Consider the following 27,944-nt stretch of genomic DNA (forward strand, 5'->3'; position numbering starts at 1 on the left):
GAGTCCCTTGGACTGCAAGGAGATCCAACCAGTCCATTCTAAAGATCGGACCTGGGATTTCTTTGGAAGGAATGATGCTAAAGCTGAAACTCCAGTACTTTGGCCACCTCATGCGAAGAGTTGACTCATTGGAAAAGACTCTGATGCTGGGAGGGATTGGGGGCAGGAGGAGAAGGGGACGACAGAGGATGAGATGGCTGGATGGGATCACCTACTCGATGGATGTGAGTCTGAGTGAACTCTTGGAGTTGGTGATGGACAGGGAGGCCTGGCGTGCTGCAATTCATGGGGTTGCAAAGAGTCAGACATGACTGAGCGACTGGACTGAACTGAACCTAGGAGAAAATCTAAGTGACCTTGGGATAGTTCAGTTCAGTTCAGTTCAGTCGCTCAATTGTGTCCGACTATTTGAGACCCCATGAATCGCAGCACGCCAGGCCTCCCTGTCCATCACCAACTCCCAGAGTTCACTCAGACTCACATCCATCAAGTAGGTGATCCCATCCAGCTATCTCATCCTCTGTCGTCCCCTTCTCCTCCTGCCCCCAATCCCTCCCAGCATCAGACTCTTTTCCAATGAGTCAACTCTTCGCATGAGGTGGCCAAAGTATTAGAGTTTCAGCTTCAACATTAGTCCTTCCAAAGAACATCCAGGACTGATCTCCTTTAGAATGGACTGGTTGGATCTCCTTGCAGTCCAAGGGACTCTCAAGAGTCTTCTCCAACACCACAGTTCAAACCACCAATTATTCTGCGCTCAGCTTTCTTCACAGTCCAACTCTCACATCTATACATGACAACTGGAAAAACCATAGCCTTGACTAGACGGACTTTTGTTGGTGAAGTAAGGTCTCTGCTTTTTAATATGCTGTCTAGGTTGGTCATAACTTTCCTTCCAAGGAGTAAGCGTCTTTTAATTTCATGGCTGCAATCACCATCTGTAGTGATTTTGGAGCCCCCCAAAATAAAGTCTGACACTGTTTCCACTGTTTCCCCATCTATTTCCCATGAAGTGATGGGACCAGATGCCATGATCTTCGTTTTCTGAATGTTGAGCTTTAAGCCAACTTTTCACTTTCCACTTTCACTTTCATCAAGAGGCTTTTGAGTTCCTCTTCACTTTCTGGCATAAGGGTGGTGTCATGTGCATATCTGAGGTTATTGATATTTCTCCCAGCAATCTTGATTCCAGCTTGTGCTTCTTCCAGCCCAGTGTTTCTCATGATGTACTCTGCATAGAAGTTAAATAAGCAGGGTGACAATATATAACCTTGATGTACTCCTTTTCCTATTTGGAACCAGTCTGTTGTTCCATGTCCAGTTCTAACTGTTGCTTGAGATAGTTGATGAGTTTTAATTTTTAAAATTTTTATTTGTTTAATTAAAAATGTATGCATTTTAAGGAAATTAACATTTTTAGAATCACAAACGGTGTCCATTACCACGTCATTAGTCAAAACAGCTCTCAGCTATGCCACTCTAGGCCCTGTTTTCACCGGTGCCTGCCTCTATAATTAATTCTCTTCAGAGCTGTGATTTTTTAAAAACTTTTTGTTTTATATTAAAGTATAGTTGATTAGCAATGTTGCGATAGTTTCAGATGTAAGCCAAGTGATTCGGCTACATGTATACATGGGTGTGTGTGTATGCATAGGTATGTATACATAGACATCCACTCTATGTATAGGTGTACATACATACATATACATGCATCTATTCTTTTTCAAATTCTTTTCCCATTTAGTTGTTATATAACACTGAGCAGAGTTCCCTTTGCTATATAGTACGATCTTATTGGTTATGTGTTTTAAATATAGGAATGTGTGCAAGTAAGTCCCAAACTCCCTAACTATTGCTTCCCTTCATCCGTTCCACCTGGTAACCAGAAGTTCATTCCCTAAATCTGTGAGTCTGTTTCAGTTTTATGAATTAGTTCATTTGTATTATTTTTTTTTAGTTTCTTCATATGAGCAATATCATACAATATCTTTCTCGGTCTGACTTACTTCATTCAGTAAAACAGTCTCTAGGTCCATACATGTTGCTGTAATTGGCATTATTTCATTCTTTTTAATGGCTGAGTAATATTCCATTACATATATGTGCCTCATCTTTATCCATTTCTTTGTCAGTGGACATTTAGCTCGCTTCCATGTCTTGGCTATTGTAAACAGTGCTGCAATAAACATCGGGGTGCATGTATCCTTTCAGACCATGTTTTTCCCAGGATATATGCCCAGGAGTGGGATTGCAGGATCATATGATAGCTTTCCATAAGAGAACTGCTCACCAAAGAAGACAGATGACAAACAAGTATAATGAAAACATACTCAACATCATTTTTCATCAGGGAATTACAAATTAAAACAATGAGATACCTCTATACATCTATGGCAACCCACTCCAGTACTCTTGCCTGGAAAATCCCATGGACAGAGGAGCCTGGTAGGCTGCAGTCCATGGAGTCGAGAAGGTCGGACACGACTGAGCGACTTCACTTTCACTTTTCACTTTCATGCATTGGAGAGGGAAATGGCAACCCACTCCAGTGTTCTTGCCTGGAGAATCCCAGGGATGGCGGAGCCTGGTGGGCTGCCATCTAGGGGGTCGCACAGAGTCGGACACGACTGAAGCGACTTGGCGGCAGCAGCATACATCTATAGCTCAGTTGGTAAAGAATCTGCCTGCAATTCAGGAAACCCTGGTTCAATTTCTGAGTCAGGAAGATCTGCTGGAGAAAGGATAGGCTACCCATTCCAGTATTCTTGGGCTTCCCTTGTGGTTCCTCTGATAAAGAATCCACCTGCAATGTGGGAGACCTAGGTTTGATCCCTGGGTTGGGAAGATCCCCTGGAGAAGGGAACAGCTATCCACTCCAGTACTCTGGCCTGGAGAATTCCATGGACTGTATAGTCCATGGGATGGCAAAGAGTTGGACACGACTGAGTGACCTTCACTTTCACACATCTATTAGAATGGCTAAAATACAAAAAGTCAACATTAAACATTGGTGAGGATGCCAGGCAACAGAAACTCTCATTCATTGCTGGTGGCAATACAAAATAATACAGACACTTTGGAAGAGAGGATACCTGTTTCTGAAAAGGCTAAATATAATCTTACCATATGACCCAGCAACTATAGGGATTTACCTTATTTAAAAATCTAAGGCCACAAAAAGCCTGCACATAAAGATTTATAGAAGTTTTATTCCACAATCACCAAAAAATGAAAGCAACCAAGATATCTTTTGACAGATGAATGGATAAGCAAACTGTGATATTTCCATACAATAGGATATTAGAGATAAAAAGAAATAAGCTATCAAATCACAGAAAGACAGGGATGGAACTTAAATGCCTATTTCTTTCTTTTTTTAAATTTTAAATTAATATATTTATTTTAATTAGAGGCTAATTACTTTACAATATCGTAGTGATTTTTGCCAAACATCGACATGAATCAGCCATGGGCGCGCATGTGTTCCCCATCCAGAACCCCTCTTCCACCTCCCTCCCCATCCCATCCCCCAGGGTTATCCCAGTGTACCAGCCCAGAGCACCCTGTCTCATACATCAAACCTGGACCAGCGATCTGTTTCACATATGATAATATACATGTTTCAACACTACCCTCTCAAATCATCCCACCCTCGCCTGCTCCCACAGAGTCCAAAATACTGTTCTATACATCTGTGTCTCTTGTGCTGTCTCACATATAGGGTCATCATTACCATCTTTCTAAATTCCATATATATGTGTTAGTATACTGTATTGGTGTTTTTCTTTCTAACTTACTTCACTCTGTATAATAGGCTCCAGTTTTATCCACCTCATTAGAACTGATTCAAATGCATTCTTTTAAATGGCTGAGTAATATTCCATCGTGTATATATACCACAGCTTTCTTATCTGTTTGTCTGCTGATGGGCATCTAGGTTGCTTCCATGTCCTGGCTATTATAAACAGTACTGCAATGAACATTGAGGTACACGTGTCTCTTTCAATTCTGGTTTCCTTGGTGTGTATGCCCAGCAGTGGGATATGCTGGGTCATAAGGCAGTTCTATTTCCAGCTTTTTAAGGAATCTCCACACTGTTCTCCATAGTGGCTGTACTAGTTTGCATTCCCACCAACAGTGTAAAAGGGTTCCCTTTTCTCCACATCCTCTACAGCATTTTAAAATGCCTATTTCTAAGTCGAAGAAGCTAGTCTGAAAAAGCTATATGCTGTACAATTTTAATTATATGACATTCTATAAAGGCAAAACTATAGAAATAGAATAAAGATTAGGGTTCAAGGAGAGCACCAAAGGGTTGGATAGATGAAGCATAAATGATTCTGTTTTAGGGCAATGAAACTACTCTGTATGATAATATATATATATATATACATATATATATATATATATATATATAATTTTGCATTTGTTAAAACAATAGATTTTTACAGCACAAAGAATGAAACAATGCATGCAAAATTTAAAAAAAAATAGAAAGTTGGGGAATCCTAGAAAGGAATATAGACTGTTACGATATTATCTGTGTTACAAATGTATGCAACTGCCTCATTGGAGGATGTGAGAGAAAAAGAAACTGACTTAAATAACTTTGGAAGTGAGAGAAACATGTAAGACTAAAGGCATAAGAACTGCTCATCAGCATTGCGGTATGGTTGAGACGGGAATGGCAACCCACTCCAGTATTCTTGCCTAGGGGAAGTCCCATGGACAGAGAAGCCTGGCAGGCTACTGTCCAAGGGGTTGCAAAGAGTCAGACACGACTGGGCAACTAACACTTTGACTTTCATGCTGTGTTCAGTCACGTCTGACTCTTTGTGACCCCACGGACTCTAGCCCACCACATTCCTCTGTTCAGGAATTTTCCAGGCAAGAATACTGGAGTGGGTGGCCAGTTCCTACTCCAGGGAATCTTCCTGACCCAGGGATGGAATGTGCATCTCCTTTGTTGGCAGGTGGATTCTTTACCACTAGTGTCACTTCTGATTCTGCTGTAAATGTACACTAGAAATGAACAATTAAGATAATGGATGGTGGATGGTACGTGTGACATTTTTCACTGTTGGGAGTTGGAATTTACATATGAGAAAAAGGCTAGAATGATTCATGGGGTTAAGGATTATAGTTGGAGATGTTGGTATGAACTATGTTTCAGTTCAGTTGCTCAGTCATGTCCAACTCTTTGAGACCCAATGAATCGCAGCACACCAGGCCTTCCTGTCCATCACCAACTCCCAGAGTTCACTTAAACTCATGTCCATTGAGTCGGTGATGCCATCCAGCCATCTCATCCTCTGTCGTCCCCTTTTCCTCCTGCCTCCAATCCCTCCCAGCATCAGACTCTTTTCCAATGAGTCAACTCTTGGCATGAGGTGGCCAAAGTACTGGAGTTTCAGCTTTAGCATCATTCCTTCCAAAGAACACCCAGGACTGATCTCCTTCAGAATGGACTGGTTGGATCTCCTTGCAGTCCAAGTGACTCTCAAGAGTCTTCTCCAACACCACAGTTCAAAAGCATCAATTCTTCGGCGCTCAGCTTTCTTCACAGTCCAACTCTCACATCCACACATGACTACTGGAAAAACCATAGCCTTGACTAGATGGACCTTTGTTGGCAAAGTAATGTCTCTGCTTTTCAATATGCTATCTAGGTTGGTCATAACTTTCCTTTCAAGGAGTAAGCGTCTTTTTTAATGTTTAGCTTAATATATACACAGGTGGTTATGTATAGAAATTCACACTCATGCACACATATACATACATGTTAGTACACATACATATATTTCCTTTGTGAATTGAGTGGACCCAAAAGAAACAATGAACTAGTAAAAGTGAGCATGACAGATCTTGGTTTTTAATGGTATTCTCCAGTATAATCAACCAGGACTCCTCAAAAAATTTGTTCACTCTAGGATTGGGGCAGGAATATACATGATAAGCCTGGTGTACCTTGTAGTACCAGAAAGGATGGAATGCTCAAAAAATCAAAAGAACAAAGGAAAAACAAAAACTAAAATCTCCACTTTGATGTTTAACCAAGGACACAGGAATCAATTGCAAGATCTCCTAATGGCCAAAGCTGGAACCATTTAAGCAACAAAATAAAATAGTGTTCAGGTCCTTTGCCCAAAATAAAGAAAGTACTATCTGGATCTTTTGCCCATTTTAAAATCAGATTATTCTTTGTTTGTTTTGTTTTATTATTTTTTTTATTTATTTGTAAGAGTTCCTTATATATTTTGGATGTGAACAAACTCCTTTTGGTGACAGACCATACTATTATAGCCAAGACCATTGCCAAGGAACTTATTCTCTAGAGAAGTTGGTTTTAGGTCTTGCTTTTAAGTCTTTAATCCAGTTGAGTTGATTTTGTGTATCATTCTGAGAGTCTGACTTTATTTTTTTGCATTGGAGATCCAGCTTTCTCAACACCATTTATTGAAGAGACTATCCTTCCTCCATCTTGTATTCTTGGCATCTTTGTCAAAAATTAATTGACCACATAAGCATGGATTTATTTCTAGTTTCTCTAATCTGTTTCTTTGATCCATGTGTCTTTTTTTATGTCAATATCATCCTGTTTCCAACAGGTATATGAAAAAGTTCCCAACATCACTTATTAACAGGGAAATGCAAATCAAACCACAATGGGATATCCTCTCACACCTATTAGAATTGCTATTATAAAAATGTCAAAAGCTAACAAGTGTTGGCAAGAATATGAAGAAAAGAGAATCCTTGTACACTGTTGGTAAGAATGTAATTGCTATAGTTATTATGGAAAACAGTATGAAGTTTCTGCAAAAACTTAAAAATAAAACTCCCATATGATTCAGCAATACCACTTCTGGGTATATACACAAAGGAAATGAAATCAGCATCTTGATGAGATATCCCATGTTCATTTCAGCATTATTAATGATAACCAAGGTATGGAAACAACTTAAATGGCAATGGATGAATGGGTAAAGAAAATGTGATATATGATGTTATATTATAATGTATATATATATAAAATTTGGACTTCCCTGGTGGCTCAGTGGTAAAGAAGCCACCTGCCAATGCAGGAGATGTGGGTTTAATCCCTGTGTTCGGAAGATCCCCTGGAGAAGGAAATGACGACCCCTTCCAGTATTCTTATCTAGAAAATCCCATGGAGTAGCCTGGAGGGCTCCAGGCCATGGGGTCACAAAAGAGTTGGACATGGCTTAGAGACGAAACAACAACAGCAGATTTAATCTCAGAAAAGGAGGAAATCCTGATATTTGTGACCCCAAAGAAGCTGAATTTATAGTAGCATAGAGCAGAATAGTGGTTATAAGAAGCAAGGGTGTAGGGGGAAAAGGGAGACTCTAAAAAATGAAAGAAAGGAGAATGGTGGTTGCTAAGGGCTGCAGGGAGAAGGTCATGGGGAATTATTGTTTGATAGGTACAGAGTTTCAGTCTTACAAGAGGGATGGTGGTGACGGTTGCACAACAGCATGAATGTACTTAATATCTTTGAACTGCACATGATTAATATAGGAAATTTGATGTCATGTGTATTTTACCACAATAGAAAAGAAAATAAAGTACTACTGAAGTATAACCCAAAGTATAAAACAAAATATTAATGAGTACATGCTGACATAAATAAATGATTAAACACATCTACCCATGTACACATCCAAACATAAACACACCCATATATACATAAGGAGAGAAAAATAGATATGTTTCCTATATGGATAACTCAAAATAATTTATGAGGATACTCCATCTTCAGTGACAGGGAGCTTAACTCCTTAATTCTTTCTCAATTGTGAGCTTTGCATCATGACTTCCTTCCAAAGAATACAGTGGAGTCAGATGGGATGTTGGGAGGGAGGGTGAAGACAGTAATTTTTCAGTGGAGAAGCCTGATATATACTACCTCAGCCAGGTGATCAAGGTAATAAATCATGTGAATAGTATGTACTGTTTATATAAGGTAATGAAAAAGGCAGTTTACCTCTGTGGTGTTCCTCCTAAAAACCCATAACTCCAGTCTAACCATGAAGAAAACATCAGACAAACCCAAACTGAGGGATAGTCTATAAAACACCAGACCAGGATGCCTCAAAACTATCAAGGTCATCAAAAAGCAAAGAAAGTCTGAGGAACCATCACAGTCAAGAGGAGCCTAAGGCGACAAAGCAACAGTAGTGTGGTATTCTAGATGGGATCCTGAAACAGGAGAAGACCTTAGGTGAAGACTAAAATAATTGGAATAAACCATGACCTTCAGCTAATAATAATGTACCAATACTGTTTTGCTAATTATAATAATAAATGTGCCATACTGATATACAATGCTAATAATAAGGGAAACTGGGTGTGAAGTGTAAAGTAACTCTCTGTACTATCTTCTTGACCTTTTCATAAATCAAAAGCTATTCTGCAAAAAGGTATTTTATACATTCTGCTATATATAAAATCCTTGAAGTTCTGTTGTATAGTGCATGGAGCTCTATTCGATATCTTATAAAAACCTACAATGGGAAAGAATCTGAAGTTGTACACCTGAAACCAGCACAGTATTGTATATCTACTCTAGTTAAATAAACAAATTTTTTTAAAAAAGAAAAGAACCACCAAAAAGGTCTAATAAAAATCAAAATCTAGGACTTCAAAACAAATTGCACACATTCTGGGTGTTTCTAATTATTTCTCCCTGTGCCCCTAATCTTCCCACCCAGTTCTACCCAAGTTTCCTTTTAACTCTTGTCCTTTAACTTGAGCCTGCAATCTCATCCTCTAAATAATGAGTGAAGTATTTAGATCAAAATTTTGAATGAAATGCCCTGTTCACTGTGTGATGGATGAATTGCAGGGTATGTGGACACAGGGATCAAAGAAGAGCTTGAGGGCCATTGCAATCGTTCAGGTGAGAAACCACCTCGGCCAAAGCTTGAAGGGTGCGGGTAGGATTAGCAAGGATTGATCTCTGTTGTGGGGGTAGGGAAGAAGAGGAAATGAGGGCAGGGAATGATGTGGTTTCTCTGGCTTTGGTGAAGGCACAGATGGCATTATTACCCAAGAGAGAGAATCCCTAAAGAGGAATGACAGTGTGTGTCACTGGAGTTGGGCGGGGAGTAAGGGATACTAAGTGCCTTTCGGACCCTTTGACTTTGGGTGCCTATGACATTCTCAAGAGAGATGTCCCTGACATATGCTAGTGATTATGATGAAATAGCTTTGGGTAACTTGAGACAACCTGCCTGAGGCGATGTTAAATTGTCAGAGCCAGGTGATTCCTTGGTGGCTCAGCAGTTATGAATCTGCCTATAATGCAGGAGATGTGGGTTTGATCCCTGGGTCAGGAAGACCCCCCTGGAGGAGGAAATGGCAACTCACTCCAGTATTCTTGTCTGGAAAATCGCATGGACCAAGGAACTTGGTGGGCTACAGTCCATAGCGTCACAGAGAGTTGGACATGACTGAGTGCACACACAAGGAGATTCCCAGGAAGGAAAGAGCCCCATGTTCTGATGTGGTTGATGGTAGGTAGTAAAGGCTACAGAAATGTCAGGGAGGGGAAAACCACTGCAATGACCTTAGATCGGTATTTTTCCAGGCTATTCAACACTTTTGGCTCCCCCGATTCCAGTTGACCCAAACTTTGTTTCCCTTAGTGACATTTTCTCTATCAGAGACCAGTCCCAGAAGTCCCTATTCTCCCTATTTCCCCAAATTCTGCTGCTTTACTTTCCTAAAGTCTTCCTTAACCATGACTCTTGGAAACCATGAGCACATTCTATGGAGAGAAAATCTGGGCAAGCACCAGAACCCAGGTGGAGCCCTGACTCCCTACACATGCCTTTGGCCTTGGGCTAGGGTTGGGTTCAGTGGGTATAATGGAAGGTAGTGCTGAACTGAGATGGATAGATCCTCTTCCCTCAGCCAAGGTAACCCGTTCCCTCTTCCTGACTGCTGAGTGCTACTTTCAGGTACACGAGTGAACTTTTGTTTTGCTATTATTTTCATTTCATTTTTAGAAGCTGTCGAATGTATTGAGTTATTTGGGGTACAGAATCAAAGAGGGGTCAGAATATCTGTCCACCTATGGGAACTGGCCAAGAGAGTCATTCTCAACCTTTAACCTGCACACACAGGTTTTCATATGGTGAATGATAGAGGGTAAAAAGTCAAATAAAATACAGGATTCCAAGCCTTCCAGGATTTATTCTGTATTATTGTACACACTCACAGATTCAGCTATAATAGTGGGGATGTATTCAGAGTAGCTATAGTCACTCTCTCCTCAGGTAAAGCCTCTGGCCACCTGAGGTTGGGATTGGGCTCATCAGGGGTGGATGCTGGGTTGTAACTCCCCCCACCCCAGCCCTATCAAAGAGACATGCAGAAGGTCAGGGTCAGGCAGGTTCACAGATGAGGCGGGTCACCCAGGTTGGGGGCCCAAGATAAGTGAGGCCACTGGCTCTCTCTTCACTTGTATGGGATTTCCAGGGGCCTCTGGGACACCGCAGGTGGTTACTTATGTTTAGAAGGCACTACACCTCCTGCTTCTTCAGAGGGCAAGGCTTTTTCCTTCAGTGGCAGGACTGGGTGGGTCTCTTGGACCTGGCCGGGAGCTGGGACAAACACAGGCTGTTTCAGCTGCCCCTCCTGCTGCTCCAGCAGCTGCTCCTCTTTCTTTTCCATTTGCTCCTCTCTCTTTGCTGGCTCTTGATCCAAGTGCTGGCCCAAGACCTTCTTCTCCTGTTCCAGCTGTCCTTTTAGCTGCTGCTCTCTTTGTGTTTTCTCCTGCTCCAGCTGCAGCCCCAGGTGTTCTGCTTCCTGATGTTCCACGTGCTGTTCTTTTTGCTGCTGCACTTCCTGCTCCTGTAGCTCCTGGTGTTGCTTTTTGACATGCACTTCTGGCACCTGTGACTCTTGCTGCTGCAGCTCCACATGCACTTCTGGCACCTGTGACTCTTGCTGCTGCAGCTCCACATGCACTTCTGGCACCTGTGACTCTTGTTGCTGCAGCTCCACATGCTTTTCCGGCACCTGTGACTCTTGTTGCTGCTGCTCCACATGCACTTCTGGCACCTGTGACTCTTGCTGCTGCTGCTTCACATGCTCTTCTGGCACCTGTGATTCTTGCTGTTGCTGCTTCACATGCTGTTCCTGCACCTTTGACTCCTGCTGCTGCTGTTCCACATACTGTTCCTGCACCTGTGACTCTTGCTGCTGCTGTTCCACATGCTGTTCCTGCACCTGTGACTCTTGCTGCTGCTGTTCCACATGCTGTTCCTGCACCTGTGACTCTTGCTGCTGTTCCACATTCTGTTCCTGCACCTGTGACTCTTGCTGCTGTTCCACATTCTGTTCCTGCACCTGTGACTCTTGCTGCTGCTGTTCCACATTCTGTTCCTGCACCTGTGACTCTTGCTGGTGCTGTTCCACATTCTGTTCCTGCACCTGTGACTCTTGCTGCTGTTGTTCCACATGCTGTTCTTGCTGCTCTGGCTCTGGTTGCTGTGGTTCACACTTTTGTTCAGCCACCCCTTTCACAATTGTATGTTTCTCCCCAAGCTCCAAGGGGACCTCCCCTGGGAGCTCCGAGTGTACCTTCTGGCATGGGGCAGGCAGTGGAGTTGGCTGCTTCACTTGCTCTTGCTGGGTATTGGTGGGAGGAGAAGCAGGCTTGAGGGACTCCTGAGAGAGGGCAGGGGGCTGAATCACTGGCAGAGTGTGTTGCTGGGACATCTTGGAAGCTGCTTTCGGTCAACCTGAAAAAGAGGAGGGTTCAGAGGAGTTACTGAAGGCAAGGAAACAGATGAAGCCCAAGAATCTGTAGCAGTACCTGGTTTCTCAGCATTCCCATTTCCCTTGGGTGGGGCACTCTGCTGATCATGCTGGGCAATCATTCCACAGAAGTAGCAGGGTGAACGTAGGGATGGAGAGGGGTGGGGAAAGGCCCTCCTGGGAGCTTCTTGTTCCCAAGAGCCAACAACAAGGACTGTCTCCAGAGCTGCTCTGCGCAGGTGTGCTGGGTACCATCTCGTCTCCTGCCCTTGCCTATCCTTGTCTCTCCCTTGTTCCTGACCTCCTCTGACAAAGAGAAGAGATGAGGTCTGGGATTATGACAGGAAGAGGGAAGGTGCTGGGGGTGGGGGAAGTTCTCCTGGAGGACCCCCAAGTCCTGGAAAATCAGTAGCCTATCCCAAGAGGATCTGAGAGGTGATGGTGCATGCCCTGGACTGGAGTCACATGACATGATCTTGGCTTAAATCTCCCAGTGAAATGCTGTGTGGTTCTGGGCAGGTCATTTAGTCCCTCTGGGCCTCAGATTTCTCCTCTGCAAAATGAACCAGTTGGCATATTCAGCTCCAGAGCTTCTTTCTCTCTTGACCTTCTGAACTTTGGCTGGTGGTGGTGGGAGGGAGGGGGCTGGAAGGTTGCTAAGAGCTGGAGCTGATTCTTTCAAGTCTCCTACTTCTAAACTGGGTTTCCCTGCCCCTGCTATGCCTGGGTTCTCCAGATAGAAAGTGTTCCCCATTCAGCATGTCTCCCTTCTGTAGCACAGCTAAAAATTACAAGTGTGTCCCCAGACCCTGTTCCCCTTTAGAGAAGACAAAAAACATAGTGAGCCCAAATTAAGCAGTTTTAGGAGAGAATCTGACCATATTTCCCCTGCATCCCTATCTTACTCTTCTCTCCTCCCTGTCCCCCACATTTGAAAATACAGCCCCAAGAAAATATGATGCAGGAGGGGATTGCTGTTTGTTCTGTTTCCCAGCCACGCACCTAGCCCTCAGCACAGGGACCTGAGCTCCCCCAGAAGGACAGTGGTCCAATTGAATCCTGCACATGAGTGACCCCTGCACCCCCCCTCAGGCTGGCCACCCCCAGCCACATTCTGGCCTGTGGGAGGCCCCAGGTCCCAAGCCTGGTTCTACCAGCAAACACTTACCAGACTCACAGTGGGGCCAGCTGGAGAGGCTTCTAGTGGAGTGCTGAGCTGAGCAGGGGCCGAGGTGCCCTTTATACCGTTCCCCAGCCTGGCCTCCTTCCCAAGTTGAAGGAGATGGACTGGTTTCACCACTCCAGTTGGTCAACTTCCTCTAGCCCCTTCCTGACTCATCACAGTCACCTTAATCAGAAAACCCCTAAGGGCCCCTTTTCACAGAGACACACAGCTCCTGCCTGGCCAGTGGGCTCTGGGAGTTCAGTCACCCCCATGAGGCTCATCACCTTGGCACAGGGAGGTGAGGGAGGCATCTTGGGAAACTGGCCCCCTTTTCCTCTTTTTTTTTTTTTTTTTTTTGGCCTCAGCCAAACTTTTCTTTTGAATCTCAGTTTCTTTACCTGTAAAATGGGTTTATCCTCCTTATTAGGCTGAGGGATTCAATCCCAAGGGCACAGAAGAGAAAATTACATGTCTTTCTGGGATGTCCAGTCTGGAGACATGTTAAAGGTGGGAGGAACCACTTTTCATGAAGAAACAGAGCTCTTGGGAGATTCTCTTGGCCACTAACCCACAACCTATCTGCTCTCAAGACATACCTATAACTTCATTCTGTGTAGAAGTACTCTGTCCTGGGATGGGGGAGGGTTCAGTCTGACAACTTTAGGGCTGGAAAGGTTAAGCAGAAGGCTTGCAGGAGTCTCCTGCCATGTGTCAGGGGCTACCCAGGCCCTATGCTGAAGACTGTAGTTACAGAAGTTCCCAAGAATGCCAAGCTCACAAAAACTCCAAAGCATGGACCAGTTTAGGCAAGAAAACAGGCATTAAATCTATAATATATAAAATAATAAGGATTACTTTTTACAGTGATGAAAACAAACATCTCATACAATGTTTTGGGGAAATTCATGAAGATCAAGATTAAGGGGACTTTCCAAGTGGTGCTAGTGGTAAAGAATCTGCCTGCCAATGAAGGAGACACAAGAGATGTGGTTCAATTCTTGGGTCAGGAAGATCCCATGGAGTAGGAAATGGCAACACGCTCCAGTATTCTTGCCTTTAATAACTCCATAGACAGAGGAGCCTGGCGGGCTATAGTCAATGTGATCACAAAGGTCCAGACATGACCAAGTAACTGAGCGTGTGTGCACGCATGCGCACACACACACACATACACTCTCTCACATAAAGACCAAAACTAGATCATCCACTACTTTCTCTAAACTACTTTCTGAACGCAGCTTAAGCAAATTTTCAGGGTGGGGGTTAGAGCTGGCTTGTCTGTCACCAGCAACAATGGTGACCTAAGCCTCTTGGAATAAAATGTAAACTCCCTACCAAGTGTTCAAAGATCCTCACTGAGAGTCCTCAGTTACTAAGACAAGCCCAGTGCTCCCCACCTCTGGGGCCTCCCAGGGTCCCTAATTCTTTGTGTCTTTCAGTTTCACAGTTACTGCTGGAGCCTGCCAGAGGGACTCCCCTGGGACACCATCTAAAGGGTTATCCCCCGATTTGCTGCTTTTCACTTATAACAACTGAGGGCTGCTTTATTTGCATTTGTTCACTTGTTTATTTTCCAAATCTCCCATTGAAAAATAAGCTGTAAAAGGCAGGAGTTTTGCCTGGTGTGTTTTCCACTATGTCCCCAGAACCTGTCCTAACCATCGAATATAACCGGTACCCTACAAATATCTGTGGAAAGAATGAAGGAACAGCGCATTTTAGTGTCATGCGTGTGTGTGTATAAACAAAATCGAATTGTGACTTGCCTTTCTCTTTAACAGCTTATTTTATGGACATCATTTAATCTCTGTCCTTCACAACCTAATCATAAAAGAAAAAATAAAATCAAGGAAAATACTCATTTCTGGGGCTAATTTTGAGAAGTTCTGATTTCTCTATGGTGTCTCACAGGCAACTCCCTCCAAGACCCCAGTAGATCTATTTATGAGCTAATTTTGTCATGCTCCTGGGGCTTAGTCCGAAAAGACAGATGGAAGGACTCCTGTTTCCGGAATATACCCTCAGCTCGTGCCCTCTGTGGCCCCTGAGCCTCACCTGGGACCTCACGTTGTCTCCCGTTAGCACAGGGCAGGCCATCTTCTGGGGCAGGGCAAGCCCTCCTCACCCCGCCCCCACCCCCTCCCTTTCCCCCACGCAGAACTAAGCCAGCACCCTCACAAAGGGGCACCCATGCCTTGTGCTTTGCAGCTGACCTCACAGGGGAGGAATCTGCCTCTCCCCAGCTCATGACTGTCAGTCCCAGGGCAGCAGACCCTGCTCCAGGAAGTCACACCGGTCTTATGGGTTTCCATGGACTAGAATCTGCCAGATCTACCTCCCGCCCTCTGATTCACAGCATAATGAAAGCTTTGGGGGAAGACAGTGTGTGAGCCTTTGGCCACTGGGCAGAGCCAGGGTGTGGTGAGGAGGGTGAAGCATGGAGTTGAGGGTGTGTGTGTGTGTGTGTGTGTGTGTGCACGCAGGGAAAGGATTGGAGGAGCCCCAGCCCCAGCCCATGGGGCTCAGAGGCCCCATGCTCTGCCCTCAGATTGCCCCATCTGGGGCACAGACAGTCATGAGCACGGGGGAGATTCTCTTGGTGTCTGGGTGAGCAATCCCACGGGGCCCCAGGGCCCACACCAAGAGGCCAGGTAACTGTCTAGCCCCCACCCACTGTCGTGGGGATGAGCTCATATCCCGTGACACATACAGAGGCCCTGAACCCAGCTCAAGGAGGCCCTGGCTCTTTCTCTTGCAGAGCCAGAAACTGGCTGGTTTCTCTTTCTGAGTGATACATCCTTCTTGAACTGTTGCTTAGCTGTGGGGGCAGGATGAATGGGTCATGTACTTCACTGCCCTGGGGGCCGGAGAGGAGGTGACCATAACTCTTTGTAAGTTGGTGGGATGGGGTGATGGGAGATGGTCCTGGAGCGCTGACTTGGACCAGGTCTCACGTTCTCATCTAGGGTAGCCACGCCTAAGATGTCTCCCAAAGAAGCAAAACCCCCATCCTCTGAGGCCGCGAACATCTTCTCCATCCCCTGAGGCCTTCTCTGCCCAGGGCACTCTTGCCCACATCTTCCCACAGGCCACAACCTGTACCAGTCACCTTCCCACAGGCCCACAGACCTTGCTGCCCTCGTCCATGGTGCCTCCTGAAAACTGGCCTCTGCTCCTCATTTGCCTTTTGTGTCCATCTGCTGCTCCAGGAAGAGAGAGAAGACCAAGAAAGGGCCAAGAGGCTGAGTCTTCCTCTCCAGGCTCCTGGGTTGGCCTGTTTGATGTACCCTGGTGCTCCCCTTCTATCTTCCTCTGGCCTCTTCTCCTTGACCTGTGAGGTGGCTAGGTTCCAATTTCTTGCTTGTGAATCTGATCACTGTGGAGAGACAGACACAGCTCTGCTCCTGGTGCAGTGAAAGGAGCAAAGGCATGAAAGTTGATCAGGAGCAGAGAAAAGGAGCTTTTTGGTGCCCTCTCCTCCAGCTTGCAGGATGCCCTCCTCGTGGGCTCCCTGGGAAACCACATCCTTGGTAGCTGATTACAGCACCTGCTTACAGCAGCATCTCTTAGCTGGGAGCAGGGGTGGGAGCTGGAGAATGCATGGGGAGGGCCTGGCCAGTGTGCCCAGGAGATTCCTGGCACTTCCCAGTCCCCTCTACTAGGGCCAATGCCATCTTGTGACAGGTGGGCAGTGAAGTCTGAAGAGAAAACATGAGAAGCCCAAGGCCCTACAGAGGGTCTGCAGTACAGCTGAGTAGAGCTCCCACATGCTGATCTCTGTCCAGCGGGCTCTCTTCCCCACCAGGCTGCCTTCCCAGGTGCCTGAGCATCTGACAGAGGTAACAGGCTCCACTAGATAACCTGGGACATCTTCTGAGTGTGACTCAGCCATCTATAGGCTGACCCCCATGTCATCAGTTCTGGGCTTCCTGGAGGAAGGACCAGTCTTCTCTGGTTCAGATTCAGTCAAAATGCCCTGAGGATGACCCTCATTTGTTCTGGGAACAGAAAGCTCTACTTCTTGGCTGGTATATGTGTGTTTGTGTGTTAGTCCATCAGTCGTGTCTGACTCTTTGAGAGCCCATAAACTGGGGCCTGCCAAGCTCCTCTGTTCATGAAATTTTCCAGGTAAGAATACTGGAGTGGGTTGCCATTCCCTTCTCTGGGAGATCTTCCCAACCCAGGGATGGAACCTGGGTCTCCCCCATTGCAGACAGATTCTTTATCATCTGAGCCACCAGGGAAGCCCTCCTGGCTGGCACTGATGTATATTAGCCTCATCCAACCCCTAGGATTGTTGATGTTCAGCTGGCTTTGCAGTTGGATGGACCTGGGTTTAAATCCCAGTGAACCTCTTATTATCTAAACGAGCTGCTTTTCCTCCATGACCTTCAGTTTCTTTGTCTATAAAAATTTATTTTTTATACTCCTTTCTTTATACTATTTTTAACCTAGTAATTTCTCATCCATACCAATGAAATGCCCAGAAAGAGGGAGAAAATCTGTAAAACATATTCACCCCAGCTCTATTTTAATAGCAAAAATTGGAAGAAAAAATTTTCCATTTGAAGATAAGATAGAATATGAAAAGATTAAATTATTTTTGAAAATTAATTTCACATATGAGGAACTGGAAAAGGTCAGTTTTCATTCCAATCCGAAAGAAAGGCAATGCCAAAGAACGCTCAAACTATTGCACAATTCCACTCATCTCGCATGCTAGCAAAGTAATACTCAAAATTCTCCAAGCTAGGCTTCAACAGTACGTGAAATGTGAACTTCCAGATGTTCAAGCTGGATTTATAAAAGGCAGAGGAACCAGAGATCAAATTGCCAACATCCAATGGATCATCGAAAAAACAAGAGAGTTACAGAAAAGCATCTATTTCTGCTTTATTGACTATGCCAAAGCCTTTGACTGTGTGGATCACAACAAACTGTGGAAAATTCTTCAAGAGATAGGAATACCCGAACACCTTACCTGCCTCCTGAGAAATCTGTATGCAGGTCAAGAAGCAACATTTAGAACTGGACATGGAACAACAGACTGGTTCTAAATTGGGAAAGGAATACATCAAGGCTATATATTGTCGCCATGCTTATTTAACTTATATGCAGAATACGCCATGAGAAATGCTGGGCTGGATGAAACAAGCTGGAATCAAGACTGCTGGGAGAAATACCGATAACCTCAGATATGCAGATGACACCACCCTTATGGCAGAAAGCAAAGAAGAACTAAAGAGCCTCTTGATGAAAGTGAAAGAGGAGAGTGCAAAAGTTGGCTTAAAGCTCAACATTCAGAAAACTAAGATCATGGCATCTGGTCCCATCACTTCATGGCAAATAGATGGGGAAACAATGGAAACAGTGATAGACTTTATTTTTTTGGTCTCCAGAATCACTGCAGATGGTGGCTGCAGCCATGAAATTAAAAGATGCTTACTCCTTGGAAGAAAAGCTATGACCAACCTAGACAGCATATTCAAAAGCAGAGACATTGCTTTTCCAACAAAGGCCCACCTAATCAAGGCTATGGTTTTTCCAGTAGTCATGTATTGATGTGAGAATTGGGCTATAAAGAAAACTGAGTGCCAAAGAATTGATGCTTTTGAACTGTGGCGTTGGAGAAGACTCTTGAGAGTCCCTTGGACAGCAAGGAGATCCAACCAGTCCATTCTAAAGGAAGTCAGTCCTGAATATTCATTGGAAGGACTGATGCTGAAGCTGAAACTCCAGTACTTTGGCCATCTGATGCGAAGAACTGACTCATTGGAAAAGACCCTGATGCTGGGAAAGATTGAAGGTGGGAGGAGGAAGAGGGGACAACAGAGGATGAGATGGATGGATGGCATCACCAACTAAATGGACATGTGTTTGAGTAGACTCCAGGAATTGGTCATGGGCAGGGAGGCCTGGTGTGCTGTAGTCCAAGGGGTTGAAAAGAGTCGGACATAACTGAGTGACTGAACTGAACTGAATGAGGAACTAACTGTGGTAACTTCATTTAAATTCATTTAAAATATGAATTTGTTAACTATAAAATAAACTAGAACATGCAGATATTATTAGCAAATTTTTAATAAATGTGTGTGATTATATTATTTAAAAAATGGGTATTTGCACCTCCTTCGACTTCTGGGAGGATTTGGTGAGGTGATATTTGTGGTTAGCACAAGGATGGTGCTCAGAAACTGGTTTTCTGTTGGGAGTCTTGGCAACGTTAGCTGACAGACTGCAGTGTGCTACCTGCCTATACACAGAGTGTATAATGCAAGGTTTCCCTTTCTCATTTTGCCAATGAGAAATCTGAAACCCCAAAGTCACACAGTGCGTGGAGTGAAGTGGGGCGCGAAACCAGGGATCCTGGTGTCCCATTGACTCCTCCCTCTAGTCTGCCTGCTGCGGGCCCCGGGCGGCGCTCCTGCTCAGCCCGTGATGTCTTTCCCTTGTGCACTCAGGAGGCTCCACATGGACTGATTGTTTTTTCACATGGTAGGCTCACTGAGGAATCCAAATGGGTTTGCATTCCTGCAGCATGACAGTCCACGAAGGGGCCTGGAGGTTGTGTGGGCAGAAAATAGGTAGTGGTTTGGATCTAGCTTTGATGTGGACAAAGGAATCCCGGGCAATAGAGTGAGGAGTACACAGGCAGTCAGAGAGCCAGAGACGATAGAAAGGGCTCTGCCGGCTGCACAGAATGGGGACTGACTGGTAAAGAACCCGAGGGGGCAAAGCCTTCACAGGGATGTGCGCAAGGAGTGGAAGGCAGCGATGGGAGGGACACATCTCACTAGAGGGCAGGCAGAAAGGGTGGGGGGCCTGAGCTGGAGGGAATAGGGGAGGGATTTCACAAAGGAGAGAGGAAGCAGGAGCAGAATGAGAAGGGGAGTGGGACCTAGTCTAGCTGTGCAGACTCCCCCAGAAGTGTCGTCCGTGGTCAGACAAGTCAGAGGAGGTGAGGGTGCTCCTGGGCCTCAGCTGACCTCTTGGTTTATCATTCCCCATCCTCTTTCCCCTCTATTAATTAGAGGATGCTGGGGGACACCTGACCCTGCATCAGCTGCTTCTGTAGAGGACTAATTGCTCTTAAGATTACTCCTGAATGTGGTTGCAGAGGCCACTCAGATCCATGTGGAGTCCATCCATGTACGTGTGTGTGTGTGTGTGTGTGTGTGTAATCTGGGCAATAGAAAAAGCCACTGCAGAGTTCCATACAGAGGATTAGCATCATCTGATTTTGGATGAGAGGCTTTCACCAAGAGGAGTCAGTAGCCCACACTGCCTTGCTGGGGTCCTGCTCAGACCCCTCTGTGTAGCCTCAGCATGGGCCATTTCTAACCTCATCTGTTCTCTGTATTTGTGGACTGCTTGCCATGAAGCTGTCCAGTTGTTCCAGGCCTCCAGATGGGTTGATTTGTGCAGAGTGTGAAACAGTGCCTCTTCATTCCTTCCTTCCTAAAACGTGCCTCCCTGCTTACTATCTGCATTAAGCAAGACCAATGCAGAGTCAGGGCAAGTCCTGGCCTCTAGAATCCCAGCTGGGCCAGGGTACTGGGGAGTCCTTTGGCTATCACCCTAACCTCCCAGTCTGAAAGGGAGATACCACCTCTGATTTCAGAAAACCCAGATTAGGGAGACATGGCTCCTGCTCCCAGGAAACTCCCATCTGATGGGAAGAGGGGTACAGAAACTGAGCGATGGGTGCAATTTAATGCTGTGACATGTGAGCCCACAACTAACTGGTCTGTGTGCATGGTGCGGGTGTGAACAGGCAGAGCTGTGAGTCTCCCGGCTGGATGGGCTAGGGGGTGGTGGGCAAAGGAGACACAAAGGCAAAGACACCTACAAAGCCTGCTGTTTACCAGACATGGTGCTAAACAAGCCTCATCTACCATTTCATTTAAACCTTTGCACTTCACAGGCAAACAGCTGGGACTCAGAACAGGGGTCTTCCAGTCAGCAACTGGAGCAAGTCTGGGTGTGTCTGCTCCCAGGCTGGCCCCTCCATCAGAGAAGGCAGGGATGTCCATTAAGTCCCATAGATATGGGACATACGGGAGCGGTAGAGTCCAAATGTGACAGAGGAGGGCTGGAGAGCTGCCAAGAAGAAGACAGGTGAGCTGGAAATTGCTGGAGAGTGGCTGAAAAGTTGTTTTCCTGCCACTCAGGTTTTACTAGAAAGCCTCCTTGGAGTGGGATGGGGGATTGGTAAATGAGGGGGAGAAGGAGGTCAGAAGGCTTTGGGGGAGAAAGGTGAGCCCAGAGCTTCCTCTTACAGGCAAGTCTTTGGTTGCGTGGCTGTAGCTTCACCCTCTCTCTACCCTGTGGTCCAGCCTCCAGCGCTCTTCCTCCGAGGGGCCTCAGGCCCCAGGCACCCCTAAACCACCTCTCTCCCCAGCCTAGGAACACAGCTGAGAAACCTGGCATTGGAGGAGACTTCACAGTCATCAAATGCAACCCTGACTTGTATCACATGAAGGATGACGCAGTCTAGAGAGGGGACAGAGGGCAGGGGTCACACAGGGGGTCAGCAGCAGGCCCCGGCCAGGTCCAGATCTCCGGATCTCCTGAGTTCACCTTTACTCACCTCTGTGCCTTTGCACATTCCATTCTCTCTGCTGGAATGCTTTTTCACCTCCTGCCTTATTGATTTTTTTGATCATTCGGAGCTGATTGAGAGCTTCCCATGTACCTGTGTTCCAGGCATTTAGGGGTACAGCTTTGAACAAAACAGATGAAAGTCCCCACCCTCCCAAAACTTTCATTCCAGTGTGTGGAGAGAAGGTGGCAAGTGACATAACCACATACCTGGAATATAAAGCATGGTGGAAATACTATGTAGAAAAAGGAAGGCAGGAAAGAGGTCTAGGGAGTACTATGGGATGGGATGTTGTGTATTTTATTTTATTTTTCTGGCTGTGCAGCATACCATGTGGGATCTTAGTTCCCCAACCAGAAATCAAACTCATATCCTGTGCAATGGAAGCATAAAATCTTAACCACTGGGCAACCAGGGAAGTCTAATGTTGTGTATTTTAAAGGGAATAGTCAGGAAAGGCCTACAGCAAGAACCCAAAGGAGTGGGGTCAGGGTGAGGATAGGCAGGGGAGAAGGAACAGCAGGGGCCATGTCCCAAGGAGGCATGTTCTGAAATCAGCAAGGAGGCCAGTAAAACTGGGCATGTATGGATGAGGGAAAGAGCTGTAAGAGGTGAAGGTGGAGGAGTGGGTGATGCTGGGCAGTGGGAGAAATCATGAAGCAACTTGGGCTTTTATGGTGAGTGAGATGAAGTACTCTGAAGTACTTCAGAGTACTGCCCAGAGGAGTGGCTTCATCTGACTTACTTTTAAAAGGTTCTCTCTGGCTAGCTTGGAAGCGGGCAGCCACAGTAATGGAGCAGCTGCCCAGAGCTAGGGAGACAGTAGAGGCGGGGTGAAGTGGTCAGATGATAGATATGTCTTGACAATAGAATCAGTGAGATTCCCTAACAGATTAGATGAAAGGTATAGGGAGAGCAAACAATGACTCAAAAGTTTTTGGCCTGAAGGACTTTAAGGATGGAGCTGCCATTTAACAGCTACAGAGAAGACCGCAGGAGCGGCTGGCTTTGTGGGAAAAGTCAACAGTGAGTTTTGAGACATGTTGTTTGAGGTGCCCAGTAGACACACCCAAGCAGAACTGTCAAATAGGCGATGAGATATACTAGGAGAGTTCAGAAGGAGGTTCATGCTGTAGACATACACTTGGAAATCACCAGCATATAAATGGCATGTGAAGTCATGAGCCAGGATTAAGTCGTCAAGGGAATGAATATAGATAGAAGAGGTCCCAGACCATCCCCTGAATCACTCCAGTGTCAAAGGGTCAGAGGAGAAGCAACAAGTCAAAAAACTGGGACAAAATGAGAAGGAGCAGGTGGTGAGGTAAGAAGTTCACCAGGAGAATAGGGCATCCTGGAAGACAAGCAGAAGCACTGTTGACTGGAAAGGATGAACATCTGGGGGAAAGGCTGTAAAGATGAGAACTGAGAATGCCTGTTTGGTTGGGCAACATGGAATCCATTGATGACCTTGACAAAGGTAGCCAAGGGCTGTGGTGAGGATGGAAACCAGAATGCAGTGATTCCAAGAGCAAATGAGAAGAGAGGGCTTAGGAGCAGTGAGGATAGAAAGCATTTTCCAAAAATCTTACAGGGAAAAGGAGCAGATAAGTGGGAAAATAGCCAGTGCTAATTCCTGTCCTCCAGCTTCTTCTGAACTTTGCTCATGACTTTGCCCTTCCCTTGCCAGGAAGCTGTCACTGACAGACCAAAGTCTATGAGTCTTGACCAAAGTCAAGTCAGCTCTACCCTGACTGCTTTTGAGCCCATGCTCATTTCAACCTCGTCTCCTCACTCTTTGCTCCTGCCTGTAGAAGCTTGGATCCAGCCTGGGACTTTCCCACTTCTTCTTTGTTCCCGTAGAGCTCTTCTGCAAGTAACTCCATGACTTAATTCTGCACCTCATTCAGACTTCTACTCGAAATGTCACTTCCCTGAGATGGCTCCTCCAGCCACACTGCCTAAAATAGACCACTCACTCCACCATGCTATTTATCTCATTAGAGTGATCATCATCATTTGAACTTATGGTATTTATTTGTGTTCTTGCTTCACTAGGAAAATAAGTTCATGAGAAGAGAGTTCTTAACTGCACTAGTTCCTCAACTTTCCCAATACTCAGGACCATACTTTGCATGTGCGTGAGTGCTCACTCAGTCATGTTCAATTCTTTGCAACCCTATGGACTGTAGCTCACAATGGTCCTCTGTCCATAGGATTCTCCAGGCAAGAATACTGGCATGGGTTGTCATTTCCTACTCTAGGGGGTTCTCCCAACCCAGGGATCAAAGCTGCTTCTCCTGCATGTCCTACATTGGCAGGCAGATTCTTTTACCTCTGAGCCATTTGGGAAGCCTCATATTTGGCACATGGTTTCTCAGCATGCCCAATATATCTGTCACTTACATAAATACTCCTTGAAGTAATGTCTACTTATGTCAAAAAGATGCAAGTATGTTTTCCCATAAATAAATGTAACCTGTAATATCTAGTCACTGTTCCTGATGACAGAAAACTTAATGCATTCACATCCAGATAAACTCAATCAACTCTGGCTTAACTTCAAGCATTATAAGATCCCCTCTCCTATCCCTTTTCCTCTTAGCCTCAGATTATTTTAAGTTTGCTTTCTGAAAGGTATATGATTTTAGATCTCTGCCATGAATCCCCAATTGGAGCTGAAACTCCAATTCTTTGGCCACCTGATGCGAAGACCTGACTCATTGGAAAAGACCCTGATGCTGGGAAAAATTGAAGGCGGGAGAAGAGGATGACAGAGGATGCGATGGTTGGCTGGCATCACCGACTTGATGGACATGAGTTTGAGCAAGCTCTGGGACTTGGTGATGGACAGGCAAGCCTGGCATGCTGCAGTCTATGGGTCACAAAGTGTCAGACACGACTGAGCAAAGGAACTGAACTGAACGGATGAATCCCCAAACCTTAGAAACCTTCAGACTTTTCTTTTGAAGATCCAGCCCTTGACTCTACTCTGGTGTCTGTGCTGCTGGCCAGATGGAAGACTCAGGGAGGTTTGTACAAGAAAAAGGATGAGATTGAAATATTCCAAAGTTTCACCTCTCCATGTCATCTCTCCTTCCTGGCACTAGTGATCATTTGACTTTGTAAACATTTCTTCCTCTCCATTAATAGTCTCAAGCTTTAGAGAGGAAAGCCAGAAACCCATCTTTCCTTGAGCGTGTGCCCTCACTCTTTTAGGTGGTATTTCTGTGCTTCACGCTTCAGTCCTCCACTCCGGTCCTCCATGGCAATACAGGGCCCCCAGCCATTCTCCACCCTTGCCTCTAAGTAGTTCCAAGCAGCAGGTGGAGCTAACTGGCCATAAGGTCAAACAAGAGGCACTGCAGGCACTAGGAGCTATTAGAGCCAAGCCGGCCTCAGCCCTTCTGGTGGCGGGGGGTGGAGGGTTGGGGGGTTGGGAGGGTGGGGGGGTGTTGTGCTGTGCCCCTTCCCAGGAGGCAGGAAGGGGGAAAGGGGCTGAAGCCAGGGTAAGTATAGTGTGATTTTATGTGGGGAAGGAGGAGCATTCAGTCTATCTGAAGTTCAAGGAGTCCCCTCTTCTGTGCTGTGCTGCGTGATATCAGTTTAAAAACACACTTTGTGATTTTTGTCCATGACTCCTAAATGCAATTCAACCCCTTCATTCAGTGCTTAACCAATCAAATAGCAATTGATCTAGTGTGAAGGGGAGAGAAAATTAGGATTTTAAAGATGCTTCTTAGGTGGCTCAGTGATAAAGAACCTGCCTGCCAGTGCAGGAGATACAGGTTCAATCCCTGGGTTGGGAAGATCCCCTGGAGGCGGCAATGGCAACCCACTCCAGTATTCTTGCCAGAGAATCCCAGGGACAGAAGAGTGTCAAAGAGTTGGTCACAACTGAGCACGTATGCACACAATTTTAAAGACACATTTAAGTCTCCCCAATTTGTCCCTTCCTAGGTTTTCTGCCACTGAAATGATTCCTCTTTTTTTTCCATCTCTATTGAGATATAATTGACATATATCATATAAGTTTAAGGTGTACAGTGTGACACTTTGATAAACATATACATTACAAAATAATTACAATAAGCTTAGTTAACGTATCCATCTTATAATTACCATTTATTTGTGTGTGTGGTAATTTAAGATCTCCTCTCTTAGCAGCTTTCAAATATCATTAAATTCCAGAGCTTATTTATTTTCTGACTGGAGGTTTGTACCCTCCGAACAATACCTTCTGATACCCCTACCCTTATCCCGCCCAGTCCCTAGCAACCACCACTCCACTCTGTCTCCACGATTTTTTTTTAGCTTTCACATATAAGTGAGAAAATTCAGTATTGTCTTTCTGTCAGACTTATCTCACTTAGCAATTATCCACAATGAAACACCAAAGGACAATTTTAAAAGAGAAAAGAATAAAGCTTCAGTGAGCTGTGGGGAAATATCAAGAAACCTAATACAAACACAGTTGAAGTGCCTGTGATAGAGTAGAAAGAGGGAATAGACAAGCAATTACTAAAATATTTAAAAATTGCAGTGGAGGGGCTCTATACAGATACGAAAATATTAATGAACTCAAGCACAAGAAATGTGAAACAAATTATATCATCACATCACAATAAAATTGCTTGTAGCAGGTGATAAAGAAAATAATCACAAAAACAGGCACAGAAAAAGAGACACATTGCACAAAGAAGATCATATTACAGACAGAAAAGGAATAAAAGCAAATTGCTCATTTGCCATGCCGCAAGCCAGAAAATGGCAGAGGAAATACGCCGAAAGAGAAACTAGGTATACATTGGAATTCTATATCCAGTAAAATATCTTTATAGAATGAAGATAAAATACTTGTTCAGACATTTCAAAGGTGAAATAATTTAACACCAGCAGACTCTGAACTCTAAGGAATGTTACAGATAATCCCTTGGGATGAATAGAAGTGATATCAAATGGATTTAAAGATGCACACAAAAGAAGAAATAGCACTCTACCTAGATAAAAACAGGCTTTTGCTTATTATTTAAACCTAAGCAAACTTGATAGAAATTTATTTTGAGGTTTTTAACAGATGTTAAAGAAAACTGGATCATACCAAAACACATAGGTCAGAAATAAAGAGATGAAAGGATATTGTTCATAGGTTCTGAGACTGTAAGTGAAGTGATGTAATATGAAGATAAACTATCCCAAGTGAAGGATCTGTGCAACACAACACACAACATAACCACCAAATCACACAGAGTTATAGAGTGTAAATCAACAAAGGAGATGAGATGGGATTATATAAAACACTCCATGCAAAAGAAAAACAAAGGCATAAGAAAACAGAACGTATGTGGGACATAGAAAACAAATAGCAAGAGAGTAGATTTAAACTCTGATTAAAAGACAGAGGTTGTCAGGTTGAACAAAAAAGACCTATTTATATATTATCTGGGCTTCCCTGGTCGCTCAGTGGGTAAAGAATCCACCGGCCAATGCAGGAGCCACAGGAGATATGGATTTGATCCCTGGGTTGTGAAGATCCCCTGGAGAAGGAAATGGTAACCCGCTCCAGGATTCTTGCCTGGGAAATCCCATGGACAGAGGAGCCTAGCAGACTACAGTCCATGGGGTTGCAGGAGTGGACATGACTTAGCGACTAAAGAACAACAGCATATATTATCTGCAAGGAACTTATTTTAAATATAAAGATACAAATAGGTTAAAACTGAAGTGGTAGAAAAAGAAATGCCTTGTTTATACCAGTAAAAAGAAAGCTGAGGCCTCCCTGGGGCTAAGTGGTGAAGAATCATCCTGCCAATGCAGAAGACATGGACTTGCTCCCTGATCCAGAAAGCTCCCACATGCCTAGGTGCAACTAAGTCCACTGTGCCACAACCACTGAGCCTATGCTCTAGAGCCCAGGAACCACAGCTATTGAGCCCACGTGCCCAACTAAGCTCGCGCCCCTCAGAGCCGGCTCCTCAACAAAAAAAAAGAAGTCCCACATAATGGGAAGCCCACACACCACAGCTAGAGAAAAAGCCCTCGCAGCCACGAAGACCCAGCACAGCCAAAAGCAAGCAAATAAATAAATGAAATTTTATATATATAAAATGAAAGTTGAAGTGACTAAATTGACTTGAAAGTAGATTTTAGAGCAAAGACTATCACCAAGGACAGAGAGGTTCATTCTGTGATGACTATGATGCATTTATGAAGAGGATACGACATGTCCTAAATGTTTATGCATCTATTAGGAGATTTTCAAAATAAATGAATCAAAACTGTTAGTTGCAAGAAATCATAGAGGAATTTACAGTTATGTTCAAAGACATCAACACTACTCATTTAATAATTGATAAAACAAGTGGCCATAACATCAGTAGAAATATA

General features: G+C 44.8%; 1 protein-coding gene across 2 annotated transcripts; it reads right to left on the bottom strand.

Annotated features, from left to right (window-relative positions):
- Positions 1 to 10,201: 10,201 nt before the first annotated feature.
- IVL (involucrin) lies at positions 10,202 to 13,065 on the bottom strand. 2 transcript variants are annotated; one of them, XM_061406161.1, is made up of 3 exons: positions 12,959 to 13,065; positions 11,380 to 11,774; positions 10,202 to 11,301 (listed from the first exon to the last, which is right to left on the bottom strand). In XM_061406161.1, exons 2-3 carry the CDS (start codon positions 11,749 to 11,751, stop codon positions 10,531 to 10,533), a joined length of 1,143 nt encoding a protein of 380 aa, XP_061262145.1. In that variant the 5' UTR covers positions 11,752 to 11,774; positions 12,959 to 13,065; the 3' UTR covers positions 10,202 to 10,530. The 2 variants fall into 2 exon arrangements, with proteins under 2 accessions (XP_061262145.1, XP_061262138.1); XM_061406154.1 differs by having other exon boundaries at positions 10,202 to 11,774.
- Between the last annotated feature and the right edge of the window lie 14,879 nt (positions 13,066 to 27,944).

Source organism: Bos javanicus, chromosome 3 (assembly GCF_032452875.1).
Source record: "Bos javanicus breed banteng chromosome 3, ARS-OSU_banteng_1.0, whole genome shotgun sequence".
Taxonomy (NCBI): domain Eukaryota; kingdom Metazoa; phylum Chordata; class Mammalia; order Artiodactyla; family Bovidae; genus Bos; species Bos javanicus.

Coding starts and splice junctions, on each gene's coding strand:
- IVL (XM_061406154.1), bottom strand. CDS start 11,751: ATGTCCCAGCAACACACTCTGCCAGTGATTCAGCCCCCTGCCCTCTCT.